General features: G+C 42.7%; 1 protein-coding gene across 1 annotated transcript in view; it reads left to right on the top strand.

Annotated features, from left to right (window-relative positions):
* Positions 1-20,830, top strand: part of LOC126399829 (glutamate dehydrogenase, mitochondrial-like) — a 36,594-nt gene that overhangs the window by 3,670 nt on the left and 12,094 nt on the right. Inside the window, exons 2-9 of the mRNA XM_050060118.1 lie at positions 2,075-2,155; positions 3,358-3,413; positions 4,186-4,249; positions 7,118-7,212; positions 11,777-11,956; positions 15,378-15,515; positions 17,829-17,966; positions 18,093-18,173. Of these exons, the coding sequence (XP_049916075.1) occupies positions 2,075-2,155; positions 3,358-3,413; positions 4,186-4,249; positions 7,118-7,212; positions 11,777-11,956; positions 15,378-15,515; positions 17,829-17,966; positions 18,093-18,173 (833 nt within the window). The remainder of the gene's footprint in view (positions 1-2,074; positions 2,156-3,357; positions 3,414-4,185; positions 4,250-7,117; positions 7,213-11,776; positions 11,957-15,377; positions 15,516-17,828; positions 17,967-18,092; positions 18,174-20,830) is intronic.

Genomic DNA, 20,830 nt, shown 5'->3' with positions numbered 1-20,830 from the left:
GTAAACCCCAGTCAACAGGAAGGAATGACTATATCTCGGGGGGTGGGGGTCAGAAAGAAGGGCTGGGATTGGTTCTCGTGTTTTCCACCCGCTGCTACCGTGACTCTCAGGCACAGTCAGTGATCTCTGACCTGCTCATGTGGTTGTGGAGAACATACTTGGTGCCTCTCAAAGGCTTCGTGCTTCCATGGGAGGATGGATTCTTCCCATTTGGGTTCCGACAGGGACTGGGCAAGACTCTTCCCTAGCAACTGGAAAACACATAAGGCTGTGTCAACCAAAGTTTTTTTGTTTTTTTTTCTCCGTGGGTGCTCCTCTGAAAATACCAAGCTGGGAGTTAAACATATTTCAACTTTGCCACCAGAATTAAGCGTCAAACATGCAGCGCTCAAAGCAGAGAAGATGCCCAACGCCTCATCAGGCTGCTGGCATTTTTAGCATAATGTAAATATGTGGCCCCTATTTCAAAAGAATTTAATAAATATGCTGGCCGCAGGAGAGAACGCTTTGGTGGACACACATCATAATGGAACAGTCTAGGAAATGTGTGGGTGTGCATCACTGAAAGTGTCCCGCCTTCAGATTAAACGTTACGATTTCAAAAACAGTGGAAGAAATGGATGCGATATGGCCAACTTAACAGATGAAAATGCCACTTGATATTTCCATTTCAAACATGAATGTTATTTTTGAAGGTGGTAACAACTAGCCAGCTAACAAACTAAATCTATACAATGATGGCTTCAGTTAGCCGACCTCACAAGGTATCTAGCTAATTGCTAAACGGGATCTGAACTGGCATTTATGGTGTGACAACAAATTCAACAAGTACAAATGGGATCGAGTCACACCTAAGGAGTGTTCCGATGTCTAGGATCCTTTGATTTTTCTAAGGACCAAGTCTTTTGTTGAAAGAATTTTCAAGGATGCCTTTGTGTACCCACAATGCTCTGAAAGCACCCACAATCCTATACCCATGATGCAATGGTCCTGTCCCCTGATTTGGGAACAAGGAAAATATGCTTTTAAACTTTCAGTTATTTTACCACAGCAGACCAACCAAATCGTTTCTGATTGTTGAGGTATGAAATGGGCAATCAAGTTTAATCTTCACTCATATAAGATCTACTGGGCTTAACTGAAAAAATTGTCCTGCGGAAGGTCCGGGGTTCGAGGGGTCGACGTCAGCAAAGGCATGAGGTCGCATGGCCAAATCAACCATCATTAGATTCCTTAAGGAGACTTCAAGATAAGAGATAAGAGAGTAACTCCGGAATCTGAGCCAAGTCCTCCAACGAGGGCGCGTCTCAAGCCCGTTGTAGACGGCAGGTTTCAGATGTAATAGCGGATACATAAATACACTTATAAAAGTCAGAACAATTTTTTCAGTTAAGCCCAGTAGATCTTATATGTGTGAAGATTAAACTTGATTGCCCATTTCTTACCTCAACAGTCAGAAACCGATTTGGTTGGTCTGCTGTGGTAAAATAACTGAAAGTTTAAAAGCATATTTTCTTTGTTCCCAAATCAGGGGACAGGACCATTGCATCATAGGTATAGGATTGTGGGTGCTTCAAGAGCATTGTGGGTACACAAAGGCATCCTTGAAAATTCTTTCAACACAAGACTTGGTCCTTCAAAGGATCCTAGACATCGGAACACTCCTTAGGTGTGACTCGATGACGTAGCATCCTTGAAATGCAACTGTTTAAGTGTCCTTCCTTGACTTTGAGAAGCACCTACTGTGATAACTGGTCCAGTCCAGTCTGATTCCGGTGCTCTGTCTCGGGTAATCATTTCCCTTTTTCTGTTGTTGAGCTGCACATGTAGTGGAGATGGTGTCAGCGTAGGCTAATGATTTCCCCATGTTGCAGTCTGAACACCTAATCAATATACAAGGCACTTGAACTTATAAACTAGCACTAAATTAAATTTTAGTACACATTAATTTTGATAGACGTTGTAGCAAAAAACAGTTTAAACAACTTTTGGTCCATTTTGCTTGTTTCCAGTTTTTCTGTGTATGTTGACCATGTTGTGAACTGCTCCCTGTATGTGTGTGTGTTTCCTTCAGGTATCCGTTACAGTACAGATGTGTCTGTGGATGAGGTCAAAGCCCTGGCCTCTCTGATGACCTACAAGTGCGCCGTTGTTGGTAAGTATTAAAGTCTTCCACAAAACCCCTTGTGCGTTTTCCCTGATCTCCACATCATATTAAGGCCACATCCCCACCAATATGTTTAAAATGTTCTTGGTACACATAAGCATTTTAGCGCCATTTCAGAATTCATCTCTGTCCATATTAACACACCTGAAAACATCACATGACCATGCAATGGTTGCTTAGTTGCAGAAAAATACTACAGAGATAGCAAAACGTAAGACTGGAGATTTCTTAGCTTAACTGATGACAAGGTGGAACTGTCACTGAAAGTAACACAAGCATGGCGGTCAAGGTGGCAGAAAACAGATTGGGAGTTGTTCCAGGAGCATTATCTATCGCCAAAGGAAGCCATGGCAATGGGAAAGGAGTAACGTTACGTACACACGAAGAATGAAATCACAAAAGAGATTTTGAACTAGCTGTGATCATAACACCCAGTTGGGAAGTGAACCAGGGTGTCTGTGTCATTGTTTCAAAAGTCTCTAATTTTTCAAACTGCAAAGTTTTTTCAACACCAGGAGTTCAGAGAGCTTCGTTAAAAATGGCAGGCGCATAGAGCGCAGAAACGCGAGGTGCAAGACAACACAAAAAACGCTTCATTCTCATTAAAACGATTACAAAAACACTCTCTGTGTGATCAGGGCCTTATACATGACATTTCAGCCATCTTGGGTTATTGGAGCCAGGAGTGACTATATTTGGAAGAGAGGGTGGAGCTGACTTACAGACTGTAGTGTTACTTTTAGCCTTAATTAAATGTAAATGAGTGAATCATATGAAAAATTGACCCTTTATACAGTTGTCATGAATGTTAAAATTAGTATAGAGACCAAAATAATTTTTTTGTACCAGGCTGTAAACATGTTTATTTATGCTGTAAAGTAGGGCATTGCTACATGGGGGTCTATGGGGATTGACTCTCTCTTGGAGCCAGTCTCAAGTGGCCATTCAAGGAACTGCAGTTTTAGGCACTTCAGGCAATACTGTCTGTCTCACCAAGTTCTTGTCATTTATCCACCTTGAAAGCTGTCATTGCACTGCTTTCGACAAAATTTGCAAGTGCTAGAAAATCGTTATCCAGCTTTTGTTTAGCTTCTTTCTCTACTGCTTACACATTAAGAAATGTGAATCTACATGTGCATGTTAATGTCATGAGTGTGAAATGTTTTTTAAGCCGCATTATTCTCCTCCAGATGTGCCATTCGGTGGAGCCAAAGCTGGAGTCAAGATCAACACCAAGAATTACTCTGTAAGACTTCTAATGTCAATCCTTCTCCCCCACTCGCAGAGATACACGGACATGCTTAACTGTGCTGTAATACGCATAGGAAGGCAACAAAGCCCGGGATAAGCTTGTAGTCATTGGAGCGATATCAGTTTTCCTGTGTTTCTCCTTCTCTTTCCCACATCCGAACAAACACAGATGATGATTCAATCACACTGGAATGCAAAAGGCCGAGCTGCCGGGTCTTATCCTTTCATTTTGTACTTTTTGATTAACGAGAAGACAGAATGATTAAAGAGAGCAATAGAGATGGGAAAAGAGAGAGACATTCAGCTGTTGAAGCAGATAATTAAATGTGTATTTGTATCTTTCTGTAGATTTGAATTTTAGTTTAAAGGCTGCAGGTACTGCAGTGTAAGCACATGACCAGATGTGTGCATTACATTTTCTTCAATTAACTAACGGTGCCTTCCTGACCTGCCTTGCATTTTATTGGATTATGGATATGGATTTTAGTCTGTCTGTTGATGGATACTGTGAAAGAACAGGCATGAAGGTCACCGGCTGTTGCCTCAGAGTTAACACAGTTTTGTCAAAATGCCGAAAGCATCCATCTAATGGAAACTGTTGCTTTATATGGACAAGACACTGTTTGGATTGCTGTTAGAAATACACTGCGTCTTTCTTTCTTTTTTGTAGCCTGTCTTTGTTTAATACCTTCCTTGAATGACTCATTATACTGTAACCAAGCAACAACATATCTTTTTAAACTCTTCACTGTGTCTGTCTGTTGCAGGATAATGAGCTGGAGAAGATTACCAGGAGATTCACTATTGAGCTGGCCAAAAAGGGTTTTATTGGTGAGTTTTTGTGTGCGACTTTAAACAGTATTTTTTAAATAAATAACTGTAATAAGACGTAACTTAGACATTTCAAAAGTTACTTGTAACTAGGAAGTACTCATTTGTCGCGCTGCCTGGCATTTGGCGTGTGACAGTGTTCTTGTCGTTACTTGACTCAGTTAGAAATGTGGTGGTGAGAGGTGAACGTGTCCACCCAGAGGAGTAAACATTTCCTGTCATCTAGAGCTGTTTATTCAGGTTGGGGTCGCTCAGGGTGCGCCTGTGTCAACTGAAAAGAGAGACGGTTAACAATGGTGAAAGAGAAGCAGGAGATTGAGCTAAAAGTTCTATTTAAAATCAGTATCCAACTCATTCCTGAGGGCGCTACTGTAGAAATGATTATGTGAGATAGCAGAAGTAGCAGTAAGCTAGTTAGTCCCATAGACTGTCTGTGGTTAGTACCAGTGGCTACTCTTGGTGGCTAACCGCCAGCGCTGGTTCTTTTTGAAAGTAATTTGCCTTCAGTTTAGCAAATACTGATTTATTTTTTAAGAAATATTTAACTAATGTTAACTCAGTATTTTCTAAAATGTCTTTGCGGAGCTCTGGTACCTGTTGCACTGTCCATGTCTGTAACGACTAACAACCAGTCTAAGCTACATTTTTGTCTCAAGTAACTGTGTGTTGAACATGTAACCAGAACAAAAAGGGATTGTTCCTGTTGCCAAAGGTACCATTGATATGAGAAATAAAACCACAAGAGTTTCACCAGACATAGCGCAAAAGTATAAAATAAGAATTTGCAGAAGAGAATGACACGTAGACTGACAGGTCCGTCACTCAATGTCAGTACATGATATCCCTGTCTTTCCCCGTCTGACTTCATTCTCAACCTACATTAGAAAATAAACTCAGCAACAAACCGTGAAATATGTATTTAGTCATTAGGGCTGAGAATTTGCAATACGAAGCAAAATGAAAGGAGACGCATTTGCTTCCTGGTTGTCATGATCATCTGTTGGTTGGCTGGTTGGTCCACAGGGGTCTAAATATCTAAATATCTTTGGATCGTGATACGATATCTGCCGATGTCATGAAGTCTGCCACAATACAATTTCGATTCGATTCAATTCAGGGGCCTGTGATGGACACGAGATGATATTATGTGCCCAGTTAACACAGTGTGTTACAGAAGGAGCTGCCACGCCTTTCTATTTTTCATTTGGCGATAAAGGATATAAACAACACGTAGATAATTGTAAATAATTGTGCAGTGAAGTTAACTTTAAATTGATTCCACTGACACACATTAAAACAGCACATGGGATAACTCAGCCTTCTTTGAAATAAATCTTTTCACTTAACCAAAACGATCATCTTCTTCCTAAAACTTCAGGGTCATCTGGCTCAAAGCTGTGAAGGCAAACTTCTGATTGCTTTATCTCAAAATGACACTGTTTACATTCGGCATGTGCTCTCTCTGTTGACCTGTATTTTCTCCAAAATCTAAAATATTTCCACACTGCTGATTTATTACAGAGTAAGTAACGTTATCCTCATCGTCTTTTTTCTCGGCTACTTGCTGTTATCTACCTGCCGCTGTTCAAGGAGAATTTCAAAATGTAGGCGTATCCTATAGATTATGATATGGGTCAGTGCGGACGTTTACATGCAGCTTGAGAAAATCGAATTATTGGCTTAGTCTGACTGAAACTGGACTTTTAAATGCATGTAAACCGCTTAGTACGAAATTGGACTAGCACACTCGACTAACACACCTGGATAATTCGATTGAAAATTGAACTATGGCTGCATGTATCCACTTAGTCTGACTGGACTCGGACTCAGCGTTCTGCACATGTGCCACTTTTTCTTTCGCAGTTTTTCACCCAAAAGAAGAAGGAGATGACGTAGCAGCAGTTCAGCAGCGCAGTAACTCCCGGAAAAACAAACAAACACCATGGCGACCGAGAAGCGGAAGTCGTAAAGCATGTACGAAACATACAGAGCCATAGCAACATCCATCTATGCCATCTTAATTCGTCCTTAGCTTCCTCTTCAGGTCAACTGGAACTAGTTCAATACGCACTATATTAAAAAGGACACAATGCCGCGTATGGAGGCGGAGCCAGATGTACTTAGTCAGAAATTCGATTTTCTCTTCTGCATGTATACTCAGACAAGACAAGAAGTCCGACTTGACTGATTAGAGGCATGTAAACGTACGGACTGTTTCCACTTTGCACTGATTATATTGGATCATTGATCACTGAATCGATACATCAATCAAGAAGGAGGGCTGTTCTAGTTCTAGTGTTAACTTTAGAGCAGGGCCACATATAAACATATGCAGTGGTTCAGCAGGTTAACTGCCCCTATACAGCCAGTTTGTTTTTCACCCCTGCTTCGATGCATGTCAGTGTTTATAATGTATCCAGTTCAAACATGGCAAAGACAGATATGACGCTGTCTGTTAGATGCTTGCATTTATTTTGATGAGGTTTTATTGAAGCGCCTTCAAAAGTGAATATTTAAACAGCCCTGTTCTGCCCATGTCAGACTGCCCCTCTTGCGAAGGTCACCCTTTTCTCTCTCAGTAGTCTCATTGCCCACCTCTCTGTGCGCACACTTCTGTTATGTCTGTTGTCTGTTTTGTCACTGACACAAGGACACAAAGCCTGGCTCTCACATTTCTCCTAAAGCCCAAATATGCAAGCGATATAGCATTCATTCAAACTTTTAGGACCTCGTTATCAAGAGGACCGAAGCATGTTTTGTCAGAGTGTTAACTGTCCAGTGTGTGAGGTGCGTCCTCGTGTGTATTTCTGCACTGTGAATTGCATGCTTGATTAACTCTCTCTCTACTGCCTGTCTTCCTTCACCCAGGACCCGGCATCGATGTCCCGGCCCCGGACATGAGCACGGGAGAGAGGGAAATGTCCTGGATTGCTGACACATACGCCAACACCATTGCACACACTGTGAGTTCTCAGGCATACACAACCAGTCTGTATGATTTGGCAGCTTATTGGTAAGAATTTTAAAATAGGCCATATTAAAAGCGAGGAATGAGTCACATGAAAAGCACGAGAAGTGGTTTCCTGCCTCTCCCTTCACAGTCGACCACTGAGACATTCCTCCCCTCTTGAAAACGGCTTCACAAACTGAGGCCTCTGTGTGTGTGTGTGTGTGTGTGTGTGTGTGTGTGTGTGTGTGTGTGTGTGTGTGTGTGTGTATGTTATCAGTTAATCATTCTCATATCAAAACCTGTCAAACAGGGCGTGTTTAACTAAAGATGGAAAATATTTACCCTCCTGTGAGTTTAAGCATGTGTTCATATATGCTTTAGGTTTGATCTGAATCATCAGGAATTGTAGTTTTTAAAATACTTCACCTTAATTTTAACTGTCTTGAAGTCAAGGAAAAATGTAATGATGGATTCAGGAGTTGGGAAAAGCCAGCTGCAGTGTTAAGAGAACCTGACTGATTCTACACAGGACCAGAGCTGAGACATTATAAGAGCTCTAAGGATAAGTTATTTGGCGAATACTGTAAGTTACTGTGTAGTGATATTAGTGACAAGGTGTTTTTGTGTAACCGTATCCATATTTTTGTGGTTTTTCCTGTGTTGACTCTGATATTTTATTGACAAATTGCACATTAAATCGAAGATTCTTACTGTGTTTGCTCATGATATTACATATAATCTAAGATGAGGCTTGTTAAAAGGATAGTGCACCCAAAAATGAAAATTCAGCCATTATCTTCTCACCAATATGCTGAGGGAGGCTCAGGTGAAGTTTTAGAGTCCTCACATCCCTTGCGGAGATCCAAGGGGAGAGGAGGTAGCAGCACAACTCCACCTAATGGAGGCTTATGGCGCCCCAGATTCAAACGTCCAAAAACACGTAATTGAAACCACAAAATATCTCCATACTGCTCGTCCGTAGTGTCCTGAAGCCCCGACATAAAAAGTTGTTTGGAAAAACGTCACTTGAACTCTGTTTTTAGCCTCATTGTAGCCTGCAGCTCTAACTGCCTCTCTGTGCACTGGCTTCAGGACACTTGGATCACTACGGACGAGCAGTATGGAGATATTTTGTGGTTTCAATTATGTGTTTTTTGGACGTTTGAATCTGAGGCGCCCAGCCTGCATTAGGTGGAGTTGTGCTGCTACCCACTCTCCCCTTGGATCTCCGCAATGGATGTGATGACTCTAAAAATGGGTGAGTAGATAATGGCTGAATTTTCATTTTTGGTTGCACTATCCCTTTAACTATTCAGGCAACCAAGAAAGCGGGTGTCAGTAGACTGGAGTAGAATCTGGTGTGAGGTATCTGGCCTGTCACGATAATCACGTTATCCACTTGTCGTACGATACATGGACATGACCTCGGTCTTTTTACTGACCTCAATATTGTCCTCGTGTTTACATCCATGTTTGTCTACATAAGAACGTCACATGATGTTAGAATAAATATCAGCGGTTTCACGACCATTTTAAGACTTGGGTGCAGCGATTCCTCCTGTTTTTTTTTTTTTTAATTTCTTCCCCTCGCCTACTCGCACGAGTAAGAAGAAAAAATAAATAAAACTTCAAAGGTGACACAGTGTAGCATACTGATAGCCTGCAGCTGCACTTTTGGAGTAGTGAACGCACAGTCCTGATAGTTGTTAACACACAAACCCCCGGCAACGAGCCAAAAAAGTTAACCGTTTGTAGTTTGTAGGTTTATCCTCTGACTACTTCCTCCACTCTGTAAATCCACCATCAAACCCCCCAGCTCTCAGGCTGTCCATCCCTGCAAGCTGTCTGCAGCACAAGTGTCTATTATGGAGGTAATTGCAGTGTTCATGGAGCTGCGCTAAGCTTGTCTATTAGTTGCAAGAGGCATCACTTGGTTTTGTTTTTGTCAGCCAAACGTCTCAAACTGAGTCATTCTGCACTACTCCTATAAAGGTACTATAATTCTATATATATGTGTATGTTCACAGTTTATTACTTTTTAAAAATATATTTTATAATAATATTTTTCTCACATTCCAATGTCTGAATTTTCTTAAGAATTAAAAGGGCATTGCTCTTTGAATGGGTGTACCTGCATTATTATGCTAATATATTATCATTTTATCCATGGCATAAACTGGTCTCATATTATAATATCATTCATCGCAACTATTTCTGCAACAATATTTCATCCAACAAAAGTAGTCATCGTGACAGGCCCGCTGTAATCCGTGTAGGATTGATGGACACTAAGCTCTCTGTATACCTCTGTGATTAAAATGTTAATGACTGCAAACATTGTAATCCATTGTGGTGGATACACCTTAATTATTCTAGTGAAAACAGTAAGTAACAATTTCATGTGTTATTACGTCTCATCTCTTTTTCCCATGATCCTCTATTTCCTTTTCCACTCTCCTCTGGCCTTACTTAGTCATGTGCCCTCTGTTCCAGATACCCCTTTCAGGGTTTTGGAGTGGGTGACACATTCCTGCTCTGGGTATCTTAGGGCAGGGGATTATGGGTAGTGAGTACTCGCGTTAAGTCAGCTGCAGCACTTCTTTGTACTGTGGCAGTGCACAGCCTCTAACAGTGTCTATGTCAAGCAGTTAACACCATGGCCGAAAGCTAAGCTGATGCAGAAAGGAAAGATGCAGACCACTAATGGCCACTAGACAGTGGCTCCCAAAAATCTCGGACTGTACTGAATTACCTCGAAAAAAGTTGCAGATTTTGTATTGATATATATCTTCTTTTTTTCCTGCAGTAACTGTTGATGTAAGTGCTGGTTTTTGCAGCTTCCAATGGGCATTGTGGTTGCAATTTTGAGGCTCATTGGAAATGTTAAAGGGATAGTTCAGATTCTTTATGAAGAGGGGGTGTATTGGGCACTTATATCTTACACACAGTCCATGTCAGTTGGCACGAAACTGGGGACTCCAAATTGGGCTGGAGTCCGACATGGAAGCTAAAAAACCTGCTGTGGAGGGGTCAGCAACAAACATATATTAGCCACCTAAAAAAGTAAAAAAAAGATCAGTATCAGTTTAAGTGAAAATTATATTTAATTTACTGCTTTACCTTAATATCAGACAGTGATTTCCAGTGGGAAAATGAAGCTGTTACATCGCTCTCTTCAAAGCCAGTCACCGTTGAGGAAAAACAGTGAATTAATATTGGTGAACGCAGGAGCTGCTGGTTTACCTCTGCCTCTACTAGTTACTTTGCTTGCCTTAGGACGCATTCACACTGGCGCTATTTGGTCCGCTTTAAACAAACCCTGGTCCACTTCCACGGATAGTTCAGTTTGTTTGGAGTGGTGTGAACGCTTATTTGAACTCTAGTGCGGACCAAACGAGTGAACCCTGGTCCGCTTGAAAACTGGGGGTCTTGGTTCACTTGCAAGTGAACCCTGGTGCGGTTCGCTTACAGTGGGAAATGTGAATGGACTATCCAGCAAACCAAAGGGAGGAAGTGACGTAGCTTGCAGTACATGCGTATGATTTACGGACATATACGTATGTGATCTGAAAACTTTCACATTCTTGCAAAACCACAGCCGCACACCGTAGTCTCTTGCTCTCCGCCGTCTTTTTTGGTACTGCTGCATTCGTCTCATGTAGAGATTTCCGTTTTCGGCCCTGGCCAAACGCTGAGCCGGGTTTTCTTCTTCCTTATGCCTTTTTTTTCTCTTCCTGGTCAGTGGTCATTTCGGGCAGTACCGCCCCAAAGGGAGCAGCTGTTGTAACTGTGCGACGTTCAGGTGGTTTGGTCCACTATAAAAAGTGCAGTGTGAAAGTGAACCGCACCAAATGAAGGTGTGAAATTCCCCTGAACTATCCTGGTGTGAATGCGCCCTTAGTGTGTGACTTTTTGTTAGTGGGAAACTTTGGTGAATCCAAACCAACTCTTTGAGACACTAAACTATCTAAGTGATAGAAGCAGCGGTAGACCAGCGGCTCCTGTGTTCAGCGAGCTAAAATGACTGTTTTCGTTCATGGGGTCTGGTGGCTTAGGCAAAAGCATAGATGGAGAACTGAGGCCATTAAAGCTTCCTTGTTGAAATGGGCCTCCCTGATGGAAAGGGGAAGCAGTGAAAATACTCTACAGCATACACTTAAACTGAGTGATTTCTTTTAGCTGGCTAAAATATGTTTCATCGTTGACCTTCGCCCACAGTTGTACATTGCTTAGCTTACATGTCAGACTCCAGCCTGCATCTCCAAACTGGGAGCGTGCCGACAGACATCTGTTGTGTACTATGGATAAACACCCCATATAACCACTTCAAAAAATCAGAACTATCCCTTTAAGGCTTTAAGAATAGTATGTTCTGCCCCGTGTTTGTTTTCTCTGCCAGTCACACTCAGCTATGGTGGTTGCTGCTTGCTCTCTTATTGCATTGCTAGACTGGCAAACCAGAAGTGAGGCTTCAGAAATCTCCTGTGGGCATCTTTACCAAAACACAGTGAATATAATCTTCTCCAGTGTGTGAGGTGTGTTGCCTGATCTGATCTGATCCGTGTGTGTGTGTGCAGGACATCAACGCCCATGCATGTGTGACAGGGAAGCCCATCAGCCAGGGAGGAATCCACGGACGTATCTCAGCCACCGGTCGCGGAGTTTTCCACGGCATCGAGAACTTCATCAACGAGGCGTCCTACATGAGCATGCTGGGCCTGACGCCCGGCTTCCAGGACAAGACCTTCATCGTCCAGGTACACACACGGTCTGATGGTAGTAGAAACATAATAGACGTAAGGGTGGGAATCTCTAGGCACAATTTGATTCCAATTCGGAGGGCTACAATTACACTATAAAACGATTATTGATGAATCAGAATCTTTGATTTCTACACATGATTTATTTCTTCCTTACTTACTTCTTTTGGGACATAGCATATCTGTAAAAATCAATAATTAAAAAACAGGGGGTTATACATACATTATCTTTTATTGATTCGATAGCAGTAACAAATGCAGGAGATGTGTCCGCTGGAAAGTTACATTTGCCAAGATATTATCTTGATATTTCCAAGATAATATTTATTTTTGCAAAGAACCAAGAAGAAAAGGAACAAAAGTGTGTCCGTTGCAGCGTCCTCGTAGATATTTACACGGACTTCAGCATGTTCTGAATCACGTGATATCATAAAAAGCTGCTGATAATAAAGACTAGACTAAAACTCAAGAAGTAGCCTAACTTAAAATGGAAACGCGATGCACATTCTAACGTCTGTCAAGTTTAATCATACAGTTGGTTCAGCTGTAAGGAATGTGCAGCGTGGTCTTACAGAAGCGAACATAATGTTGAGAATAGGGTTTCAAATTTATGATTATTGACTTTTCTGCATGGAGACACATTCTTTCAAGAGAGAATCATGATGCATATAAGAATTGAGTTTTCTCCCCTCACCCCTCACCTCTGTGGCTGCAGACGGCTCATCTTTGGTGGGGTGTATTTCCTGGAGCTTCATGTTGTTGTGCTGTCGGTCGTAGTAGCTGAGGTGTTTCAGAGCGGAGGTTTGAGGATGTGTTTTTTGCAGTGGAAGGAGTTTTAGTCCGACTACCTGCAGCAACAGTGTTCTTGTCATCTTTCCTCCTGACAAAATCAAAGTAATGGGAATATTTCCAGCTGCTGAGGTCAGTGTTTCCAACCAGCTTGCTGCGTTATGACGTGCGTGTGCAGCTTCACGATTACTAGAATGAGTCTGTTGATGTGATGTTGTATTTCAAGTCAGTGGTGATGTGATAACAAAAGTAACGTTGTGAGGAGTTGTTTGGTTTTGGAGTAACTGTTAAAGTATTCTGAAATTTCATTCGTAATTAGTTACGCTACTCGTTACTGGAAAAAGTATTATTGTAAGGTGTTACTGCCCAACACTGCCCCAAAGACAGAGGGAAGATGAAACCCTAAATGTACTGCAGACGTTTGCTCATAGATACTCGCAGGATTTAAGTTTTCATTTGTATTCATGGTGAGGGGTTTAAGAGCCTCAATCAGAGCCATGCCATCTGTTGTAGTCCGGCCCTGATCTCCTCATACCGAACAGACAGCAGTGAACTGTTTCTTTGTTTATAAGAAATGATGATTCAGTGAGAGAGTGGCACCGATTAATAGTCTTTTGGTAGAAACTCCTCAGCTGCTCTAATTGCTGCGTGTCGAGCTTTGTGAGTCAGGTATGTTGGGTTATTGAGCTCAAGGTTTTTTATTTTATTTCTATTATGCTTTTCTTTAGTTTTTGTCACAGAGTCAGTTGTTCATATTAAATGTGGGCAAAGTTTTAAATATTGAGGTAAAAGTAATTCCTGTTAGCAAAAACCTTAGGGTTCAAACTATTCTGAATACACATCCTCACAGTTTTTTTCTACTTTCGGGACGACAGCTCGTGGTGGATTTCTTTGTATGTTACAAAACTGCAAGTGTTAACATTACGTAGCCTACACAGCTACATGTAGCTACATGCTAATATCAGGGAAACATGTAATCTTTGTTGCTGATATTGTTAATTTCTTTTTAGTTTCGAGCCATACATTGTTGCTTGATAATGTCCGGTTGTGAAGACTGTGGTGTAAGCTTTAATTGTGGATTTTCCACAGTAGAAAGTGCTGCTATACTCGGTTACAATAATGTCCTGGCTGCAAGGACAGGAGAGGCCGAAAGTGCAGATGTGAAAGACCCAAAAAATGCTGACAAATTCAAATTCATGCAAAGGCCACTCTGTCTATAAAGACACCTCCGATTTATGTCTGTAAGAGAAGTGCATCTGTGGTGACGAAAAAGCCATAGATCAGTATTCTCCTTAGTGGTTTCACTTCCATGTGTCACATAGCAGCTCCTCACGTGTCACACACTCTCACACCAGCACTGACACATGGGTAGGAAACCCCTGGGCACGGACCTCCACTGCTTTCCTGGAATGCTTTCTATAATTACTTTAACCTTACTGTATTATAACAACAATGTGATCTTATGCTCTATGTCCTTTATTGACCAATCAACAGACTGCAGTGTTCACAGCTCCACCTTTTAGTACCAGATCTGTGTGCTAGGTACCCCAACAGAGGGGGGACCAAAAATGAGGACGGTACAGAACGGTTCCATTGGTACCATCCACAACTTTTCACAGTGGAAACTTATATGTCTGGCCCTGTCTCTTACTTGTGTCCATATCACACATTTAAATATATACTTAAATACTTTCCTTGGCTTCATCGAGATTTGGAAAGAGGCAGATGGGTTTTTTTTTCAGCAACAGCAAAGAAAACAATTAGAGATGTGGAAAGGGGATGACGTCTGCAGAGGGGGGGGATTTGAGTGAGGAATGATTAGGGCGTCATTGAGGAGGTGACAAAGTGGTTACAGCCACTGAATCATGACGTGAATGTTCAAAAAGCTAATCCCTCTGTGTGTGTGTGTGTAGTTGAGGATTATGTTGAGCTGAGATTAGATTTTCTTAGAGATTTAGCTGTGAGAGAGGAGAGAGCAGATTTCTAGTGTGGTATCAAGATCAAAACAGGGTTTAAAAAAAATCAGCTCAGAAGTCAGCTCTTCGTATCATATAGGAGTTGGGTTACATGCGAGCTAGGAGTGTATGGTATGATGATACTGGAGAGTATATACTGCTACAGTTAGAAATTGCTATACTTTAATCTCTGGTAGTTTAAGATCATTGTGGGTGAGGTTGCAAATGAGTGACTGGACCTCTTAACAGCAATAATGTATTAACAGTAGCTTGGTATCAGCAGTGAAGTATCTTGATTTTTTTTTTTTTTTTTTTTTTTTTTGCATTTTACATACATTTTAGATCGTAACCAGGCAACAGAATGATTAGCTCCAGACAGCATCCCTTCTATCCATCTGTACTTGTTTTCGTCTATTTGTCCTCTTTCCATTTCTCACCCACACTCGCACAGAATATTTTAAACACATGGCACCTGTCTGAGGTCTGATTTCAGGTTCAGTAGATAGTGGTGTCATAACCTAAACTGCCCACATGGTGGCGCCAAAATGTTCTGAATCATACTTTATGATAACAGTAAATCAAGGTGTAACAATAATGTTTATAAATGATCAAAATGTGATTGTCATAGTGATGTTGGACTGTGGAGATGATTAACCTGCTGTGACCTTTCACAGGGCTTTGGTAATGTGGGTCTCCACTCTATGAGGTACCTGCACAGGTTTGGGGCCAAGTGTGTGGGCGTCGGAGAGATTGATGGATCCATCTACAACCCAGAGGGCATCGACCCCAAACAGCTGGAGGACTACAAGCTGGTACTTGCACATCTACCCTTCCCCCCTCAATCCTGTCTCTTTTTACTGTTTTATTACTCAAAGCTGTTCTTTTTTTCCACTCTGTTTCTCCTCGCAAAATACTAACGTTTTTCTTTTTAATCTTACTGATTCATTCTTACCTAACATTATCAGTGTCAGAACACTGATATGCTCCTGGAAATAATTTTTTCGTCTACATTTTAACTCCACCGAAACATTCCGATATACACCGATCAGCTAGCCTGAGTGTCAGACTGAAGCTCCCAGAACCTTCAGTCTGACATGGCTTCCATTGAAGGTGATTTACAAGGGGGAGGGAATTTGATTTTTCCCTAACCAATCAGTAGAGATCAGTGACTCACCCAGAATCTGACGTCATTAGTATCCATGCCTCGGGGGTGCCGAAAACAAGCGAGCATTGCCCGTTTAAAATGTCTCCGTCGTCGTGCACGCCCAGCTGCATCGCCGTTAAATCCAGTTTAGCAGCTTCCTTAATTTGGTCCTCCATTAACGCGAGTAGTGGCGAAATACCTCGATAGCATCGTTAATGTGGTCTGTAGGATCTGTAGCGGTCGCCATTGTTGCTATCCTCACCAGTTACCCACCGGCGTACAGCTTGACATCTGCGTGGCGCTGATTGGCTAATCGCTAGACCCCGGCGTTCATTGGTCCGTCCATCGTTTGGACGAGATAAATCGCAAATTCACTGAAGTATGCCAGACCAGTAATGCAAGCCTACTCAGTTGAGTGGGCGGGGTCTATGGTCTGGAACCAGGCTACCGATCAGCCAAAACATTCAAACCACTGACAGGTGAAGTGAGTAACTTTGATTATTTTGTTCCAATGCATTGTTCTTCTGGGAAACCTTTCTGGCATTCATGTGGATACCACCTGACATGTTCCACCCACTCAAACACTGTTGCAGACCAAGTACCCCCCTCATGGCAACAGTACCACCCAATGGCAGTGGCCCCCCAGCAGGATAATGCAACATGCCACACTGCAAACATCTCTCAGGAATGACCTCAAAGTGTCAACCTGGCCTCCAAATTCCCCAGATCCCAATCTGAATGAGCATCTATGACACGTGCCGTTAACTGGCCTCACAACCCACTGGATGAAATGGATCTGCTGCCAACACACTGGTGCCAGACACCGCAGGACACTCCCAGAGATCCTGTGTCCATGCCTCGACAGGTCAGAGCAAGTCTGATCCAAGGAGGCCCCATCTTGGATCAGGGGTGCATCTGAGGTACTGGCACATCACAAGAATCCTTGAGCAGATTGGGACCTGGGAAATTTAGAAGCCAGGTCGACACCTTGAGCTCTTTGTCACGCTCCACAGGCCATTTCTAAACAGTTTTTGCAGTGTGGCATAGTGCATTATCCTGCTGGGGGGACCCACTGCCATTGGGGAGTACTGTTGCCATGAGGGGGGGTACTTGATCTGCAACGGCGTTTGAGTGGGTGGAACATGTCAGGTGGTATCCACATACATGGGCCTCTGTACCTATGGTTCCCAACCGGGGGTCCCAATCCCCACTAGAGGTTGCCATAGTTTCACCATTGGAGAGGAGGCCTTCTTGATTTCAAGGGTACACTAGACCTAGATCTCAGCATTTCATTCATTTCTGTCAAGAAGACTAAATGAAATTGTTTTTTTTTAAGTTAAGATTATTATTCAAGGTATAAAATTAAAATACAATCACAGGATAAGGGCACAGTGAAGACTTGAACACAAGCTGCTTTCACAGAGCTTTCACTCTTTGCTAAACAGCCTCATCCTGCATCACAAAACTGCAGAGTTAAAACAACCGAAGAGCTCACAGAACAATTGCCAAGCATCGGGGAGAAGAAAATGCAGAGTTTGTGGGGGGGAAACAAGCCTACTAAGTATGCATGATTGTTCAAAAAATACATAGGGGGAATTGTATTTAAAAAGTCCCCAAAATATCAGGAAAACTGGTCTCTGGTATGATATTCATAGGAGATAATCTGCTCAAATCTGATCCAAATCGCTCATTTTACACAAACTTCCTGCAGCTATTGCGTTCACTATGTGGGTGGATTGTAAAGTTTATCACTTGATCTGTACTGTTATTGTTATGCACTGGATATAATATGATAAATCTGTAAAATATGTTACTTAGTCAGGGGTCGTCTGTCTACTTAATGATAGAATAGGGGTCCCTTAAGGAAAGAAGCTAACCGCTGGTGTAATAAAAAAGTACAAAACGGCCCAAGAAGAGGATGAACAAGGAGACAACATTCAAATATTTCTCTCATGTGTGTTTCTCTGCACTTTACCTGCAGGAACACGGCACCATTGTGGGCTTCCCCGGAGCCAAACCCTACGAAGGAAGCATTCTGGAAGCTGACTGCCACATCCTGATTCCTGCTGCCGGAGAAAAGCAGCTCACACGTGCCAACGCCCCCAGGATCAAGGCCAAGGTAAACGCTCACTTTGATTTACCCAGGGTGCTTTGCCTCCAGGTGTCAGTTGACTCCACAAGAGTAAGAACAGGGCAACTCGGCTGCAGTCATGTGAAGTGTGCATTTGTTTTTTGTCTCTTTTAGATCATTGCCGAAGGTGCCAACGGTCCCACCACCCCAGACGCTGACAAGATCTTCCTGGAGAACAATGTCATGGTTATTCCTGTAAGCACAAACACAAACACAGACACACATGCAGAAAAGCCAACTACAACATTTTGCACAGAGACACTGGAAACACTTTTTACATTCAGATATGAAGCTGATTTGAAGCTTTAAATTTCTTGAGAAGTCAAAATGAATCACAGGTCTGGGGGCCACCGAGTCGTCTAGGACATTTTTACAAGACAAGTTAAAGTGAAATAGACTTTTTTTGTTGTTTTGTTTATCATATCAAACAGTGTGATGGCTATCGAATAATGACACCAGCGGCGTTTAGATTGGTTCCTTATAAGCCGTGTTATCACTCTCAATTTACGGCACAAAGGAAGTGCTTCAATAATTGTGCAACCAAAACAGGAAGAGGATAGCTACTTGTGTTTTCTCCAGTAGCTCTCATTTGCTCTCCCCGGGGCCACTATTTGCGAGACTACAACTAGATTCACTTTGAGACTATTTCCCATCCTGCTCCTGGTGAAAAATATTACACTAAACTCCCTTTAAGAAATATGACATATTAACAATTCCTCACGTGTCCACAAAACTCAAAACTCTAGAAGCAAGCTAAAAGGCTCCATGTGTCGGCAGTATTCTTGTCAGTTCGGCATCGATGTAATCCATAACGATAAACTTGCTAAAGACGAGATAAAGACTGACTAAAAAACGTTTGGTTTATGGTTTACCGTCGGGCCATCGGTGAGCGTCTGTCGGCCTAGTTTTTGCGGTGTGTCCCGCACCGTTGGCACTTTGGCGTCGGCGGCTTTTCGGACGATTGAGCATGTTGAATTGGCGACGGAGCTTGTCGGTGAGAGAGATCACTCTGATTGGCTGTTCAGGTTTTATTTCCTCGCCCCTGTAGCAAGTGAATTTGCCTGTAGTGAAACCGGAGCTAGCTGGGAGCAGCTAGCGCAGCATGACCAGAGGGAAGCACAGCCAGTTAGCCTCCGCTAGCTGCTCCCAGCTAGCCCCGGCTCTCCGTTTGGATCCAAGCGGAGAGCCGGGGCTAGCTGGGAGCGGCTATCGGAGCGTTAGCCGCAACATGACTGGAGGGAAGCACAGCCAGTTAGCCTCCGCTAGTCTCTGAGCTAGCCCTGGCTCTCCATTTGGATCCAACCGGAGCACCGAGCCCTGGTTTGTTATTCAGGTTAAAGTGGGAAGAAGCAGCGGGTTTATCGGGCAGCTGAGTGAAGTGGAGCCTGCGGAGGAAACACCGGGACCGTCTGGATGTAATAGTCCGTGGAGGTGCTGCGGTGCTCGGCTGCACAGATAGGAAACCCCTCGGCTGACAGGATGTACCGCTCTCTCACTCCGCTCTCTCTCACGCAGGCGCAGAACGTACGTGCCACTTGGCCGTCGGATGTAGTCGGTGTAGTGTGTTCAAATGTAACTGACACAGGGTGACGTGAGGCGACGTAGACGACACAACAGTTGGCTTTCGTCACCGCTAGTTCTTTGATGTCGGTTTGGTGTGTCCGCACCTTTTAGGTTGGTATAACTGCAGAAAACAAAACGCAGAGTGTCCTGTGTTGTTGGTAGTTGCTAGTAGGGATGCGCGTGCGATTAGACGTTTAAACGTTAAACGTCGACCCCTGCGCTAGTCGGCACCAGAAATATTAGTCGGTTAAACCAATTAGTGTTTTATTCATGTACAAGAGCTTAAAGGCTCTCTAAGTCGTCCTAAGCTTGAAAAGTTTTTGTCACATACAGCAAACATCTCCTCACGATCCGCTAGCCACGTCCTCTGAATATGCTGTGAAAAAGTCTGGTCTCTGTAGGCTGCCCAGGCTCCGCAAATGGCAACAAAAACACTTCACTTGTGTTTACGTTCAACAATGTTATCAGACACAACGGAGCTAGCTCGCCTTTTAGCCTCATTGTAGCCTGTAGCTCTAACTGCCTTGCGGAGCCTGGGCTGCCTACAGAGACCGGACTTTTTCACAGCATATTCAGAGGACATGTAGCTAGCGGATCATGAGGACATGTTTGCTGTATGTGACAAAAACTTTTCAAGCTTAGGAAGACTTAGAGAGCCTTTAACTGTCATGCAGCTGCCCGCCACTAGTGGGTGCTACAGAGCCATCAGACAGCAGTCCCCCTCCCCGCGGTAATGCTCGAGTAGACTGGAGTTTTAAAACAGATGTCCTCTCACAAAACCAGCGTGGTTTGGCAGCACTTTGGTCTAGAAAATTAATTCAGCAGCAGTTTATCTTTTTTGAGAGGTTATATTATTTGTTAACGTTAAGTGAGTTGTTGTCAGATAAGGTTTACATTCATACTGCAGGGAGCAAAATGCCTCTCATTTCAGCTGAAATTTAATTATAATTTAGATGTTTTATTAACTTTAAAGTGATTTGCTATCAAGGCTCAATGTGCTCCACATTTCAGAGGCAGTTTATTTATTTTAGATGTTACTGTAGTGGTTAACTTTTGAGTTGCCGTCATGTTCACATTCATACCGCATGGCGCAAAGTGTCTAGCGGCATTTAAAATCCGACGTGGTTGTTGAAGATTGTGTGAAGAATACTTAACAATAAATTGTGCTAAATTTGGACTGTTTCTTGAGTGTTTTCCTTTTTTAGACTAGTCAACTAGTCTAAATTAAAATTTTCGTTTAGTCGCCAGGAACATCCCTAGTTGCTGGTGGCATTTTTGCACATCAGTTA

This window comes from Epinephelus moara, chromosome 13 (genome assembly GCF_006386435.1).
Source record: "Epinephelus moara isolate mb chromosome 13, YSFRI_EMoa_1.0, whole genome shotgun sequence".
Lineage (NCBI taxonomy): Eukaryota > Metazoa > Chordata > Actinopteri > Perciformes > Serranidae > Epinephelus > Epinephelus moara.
This window is presented reverse-complemented; position numbering and strand designations above follow the sequence as displayed.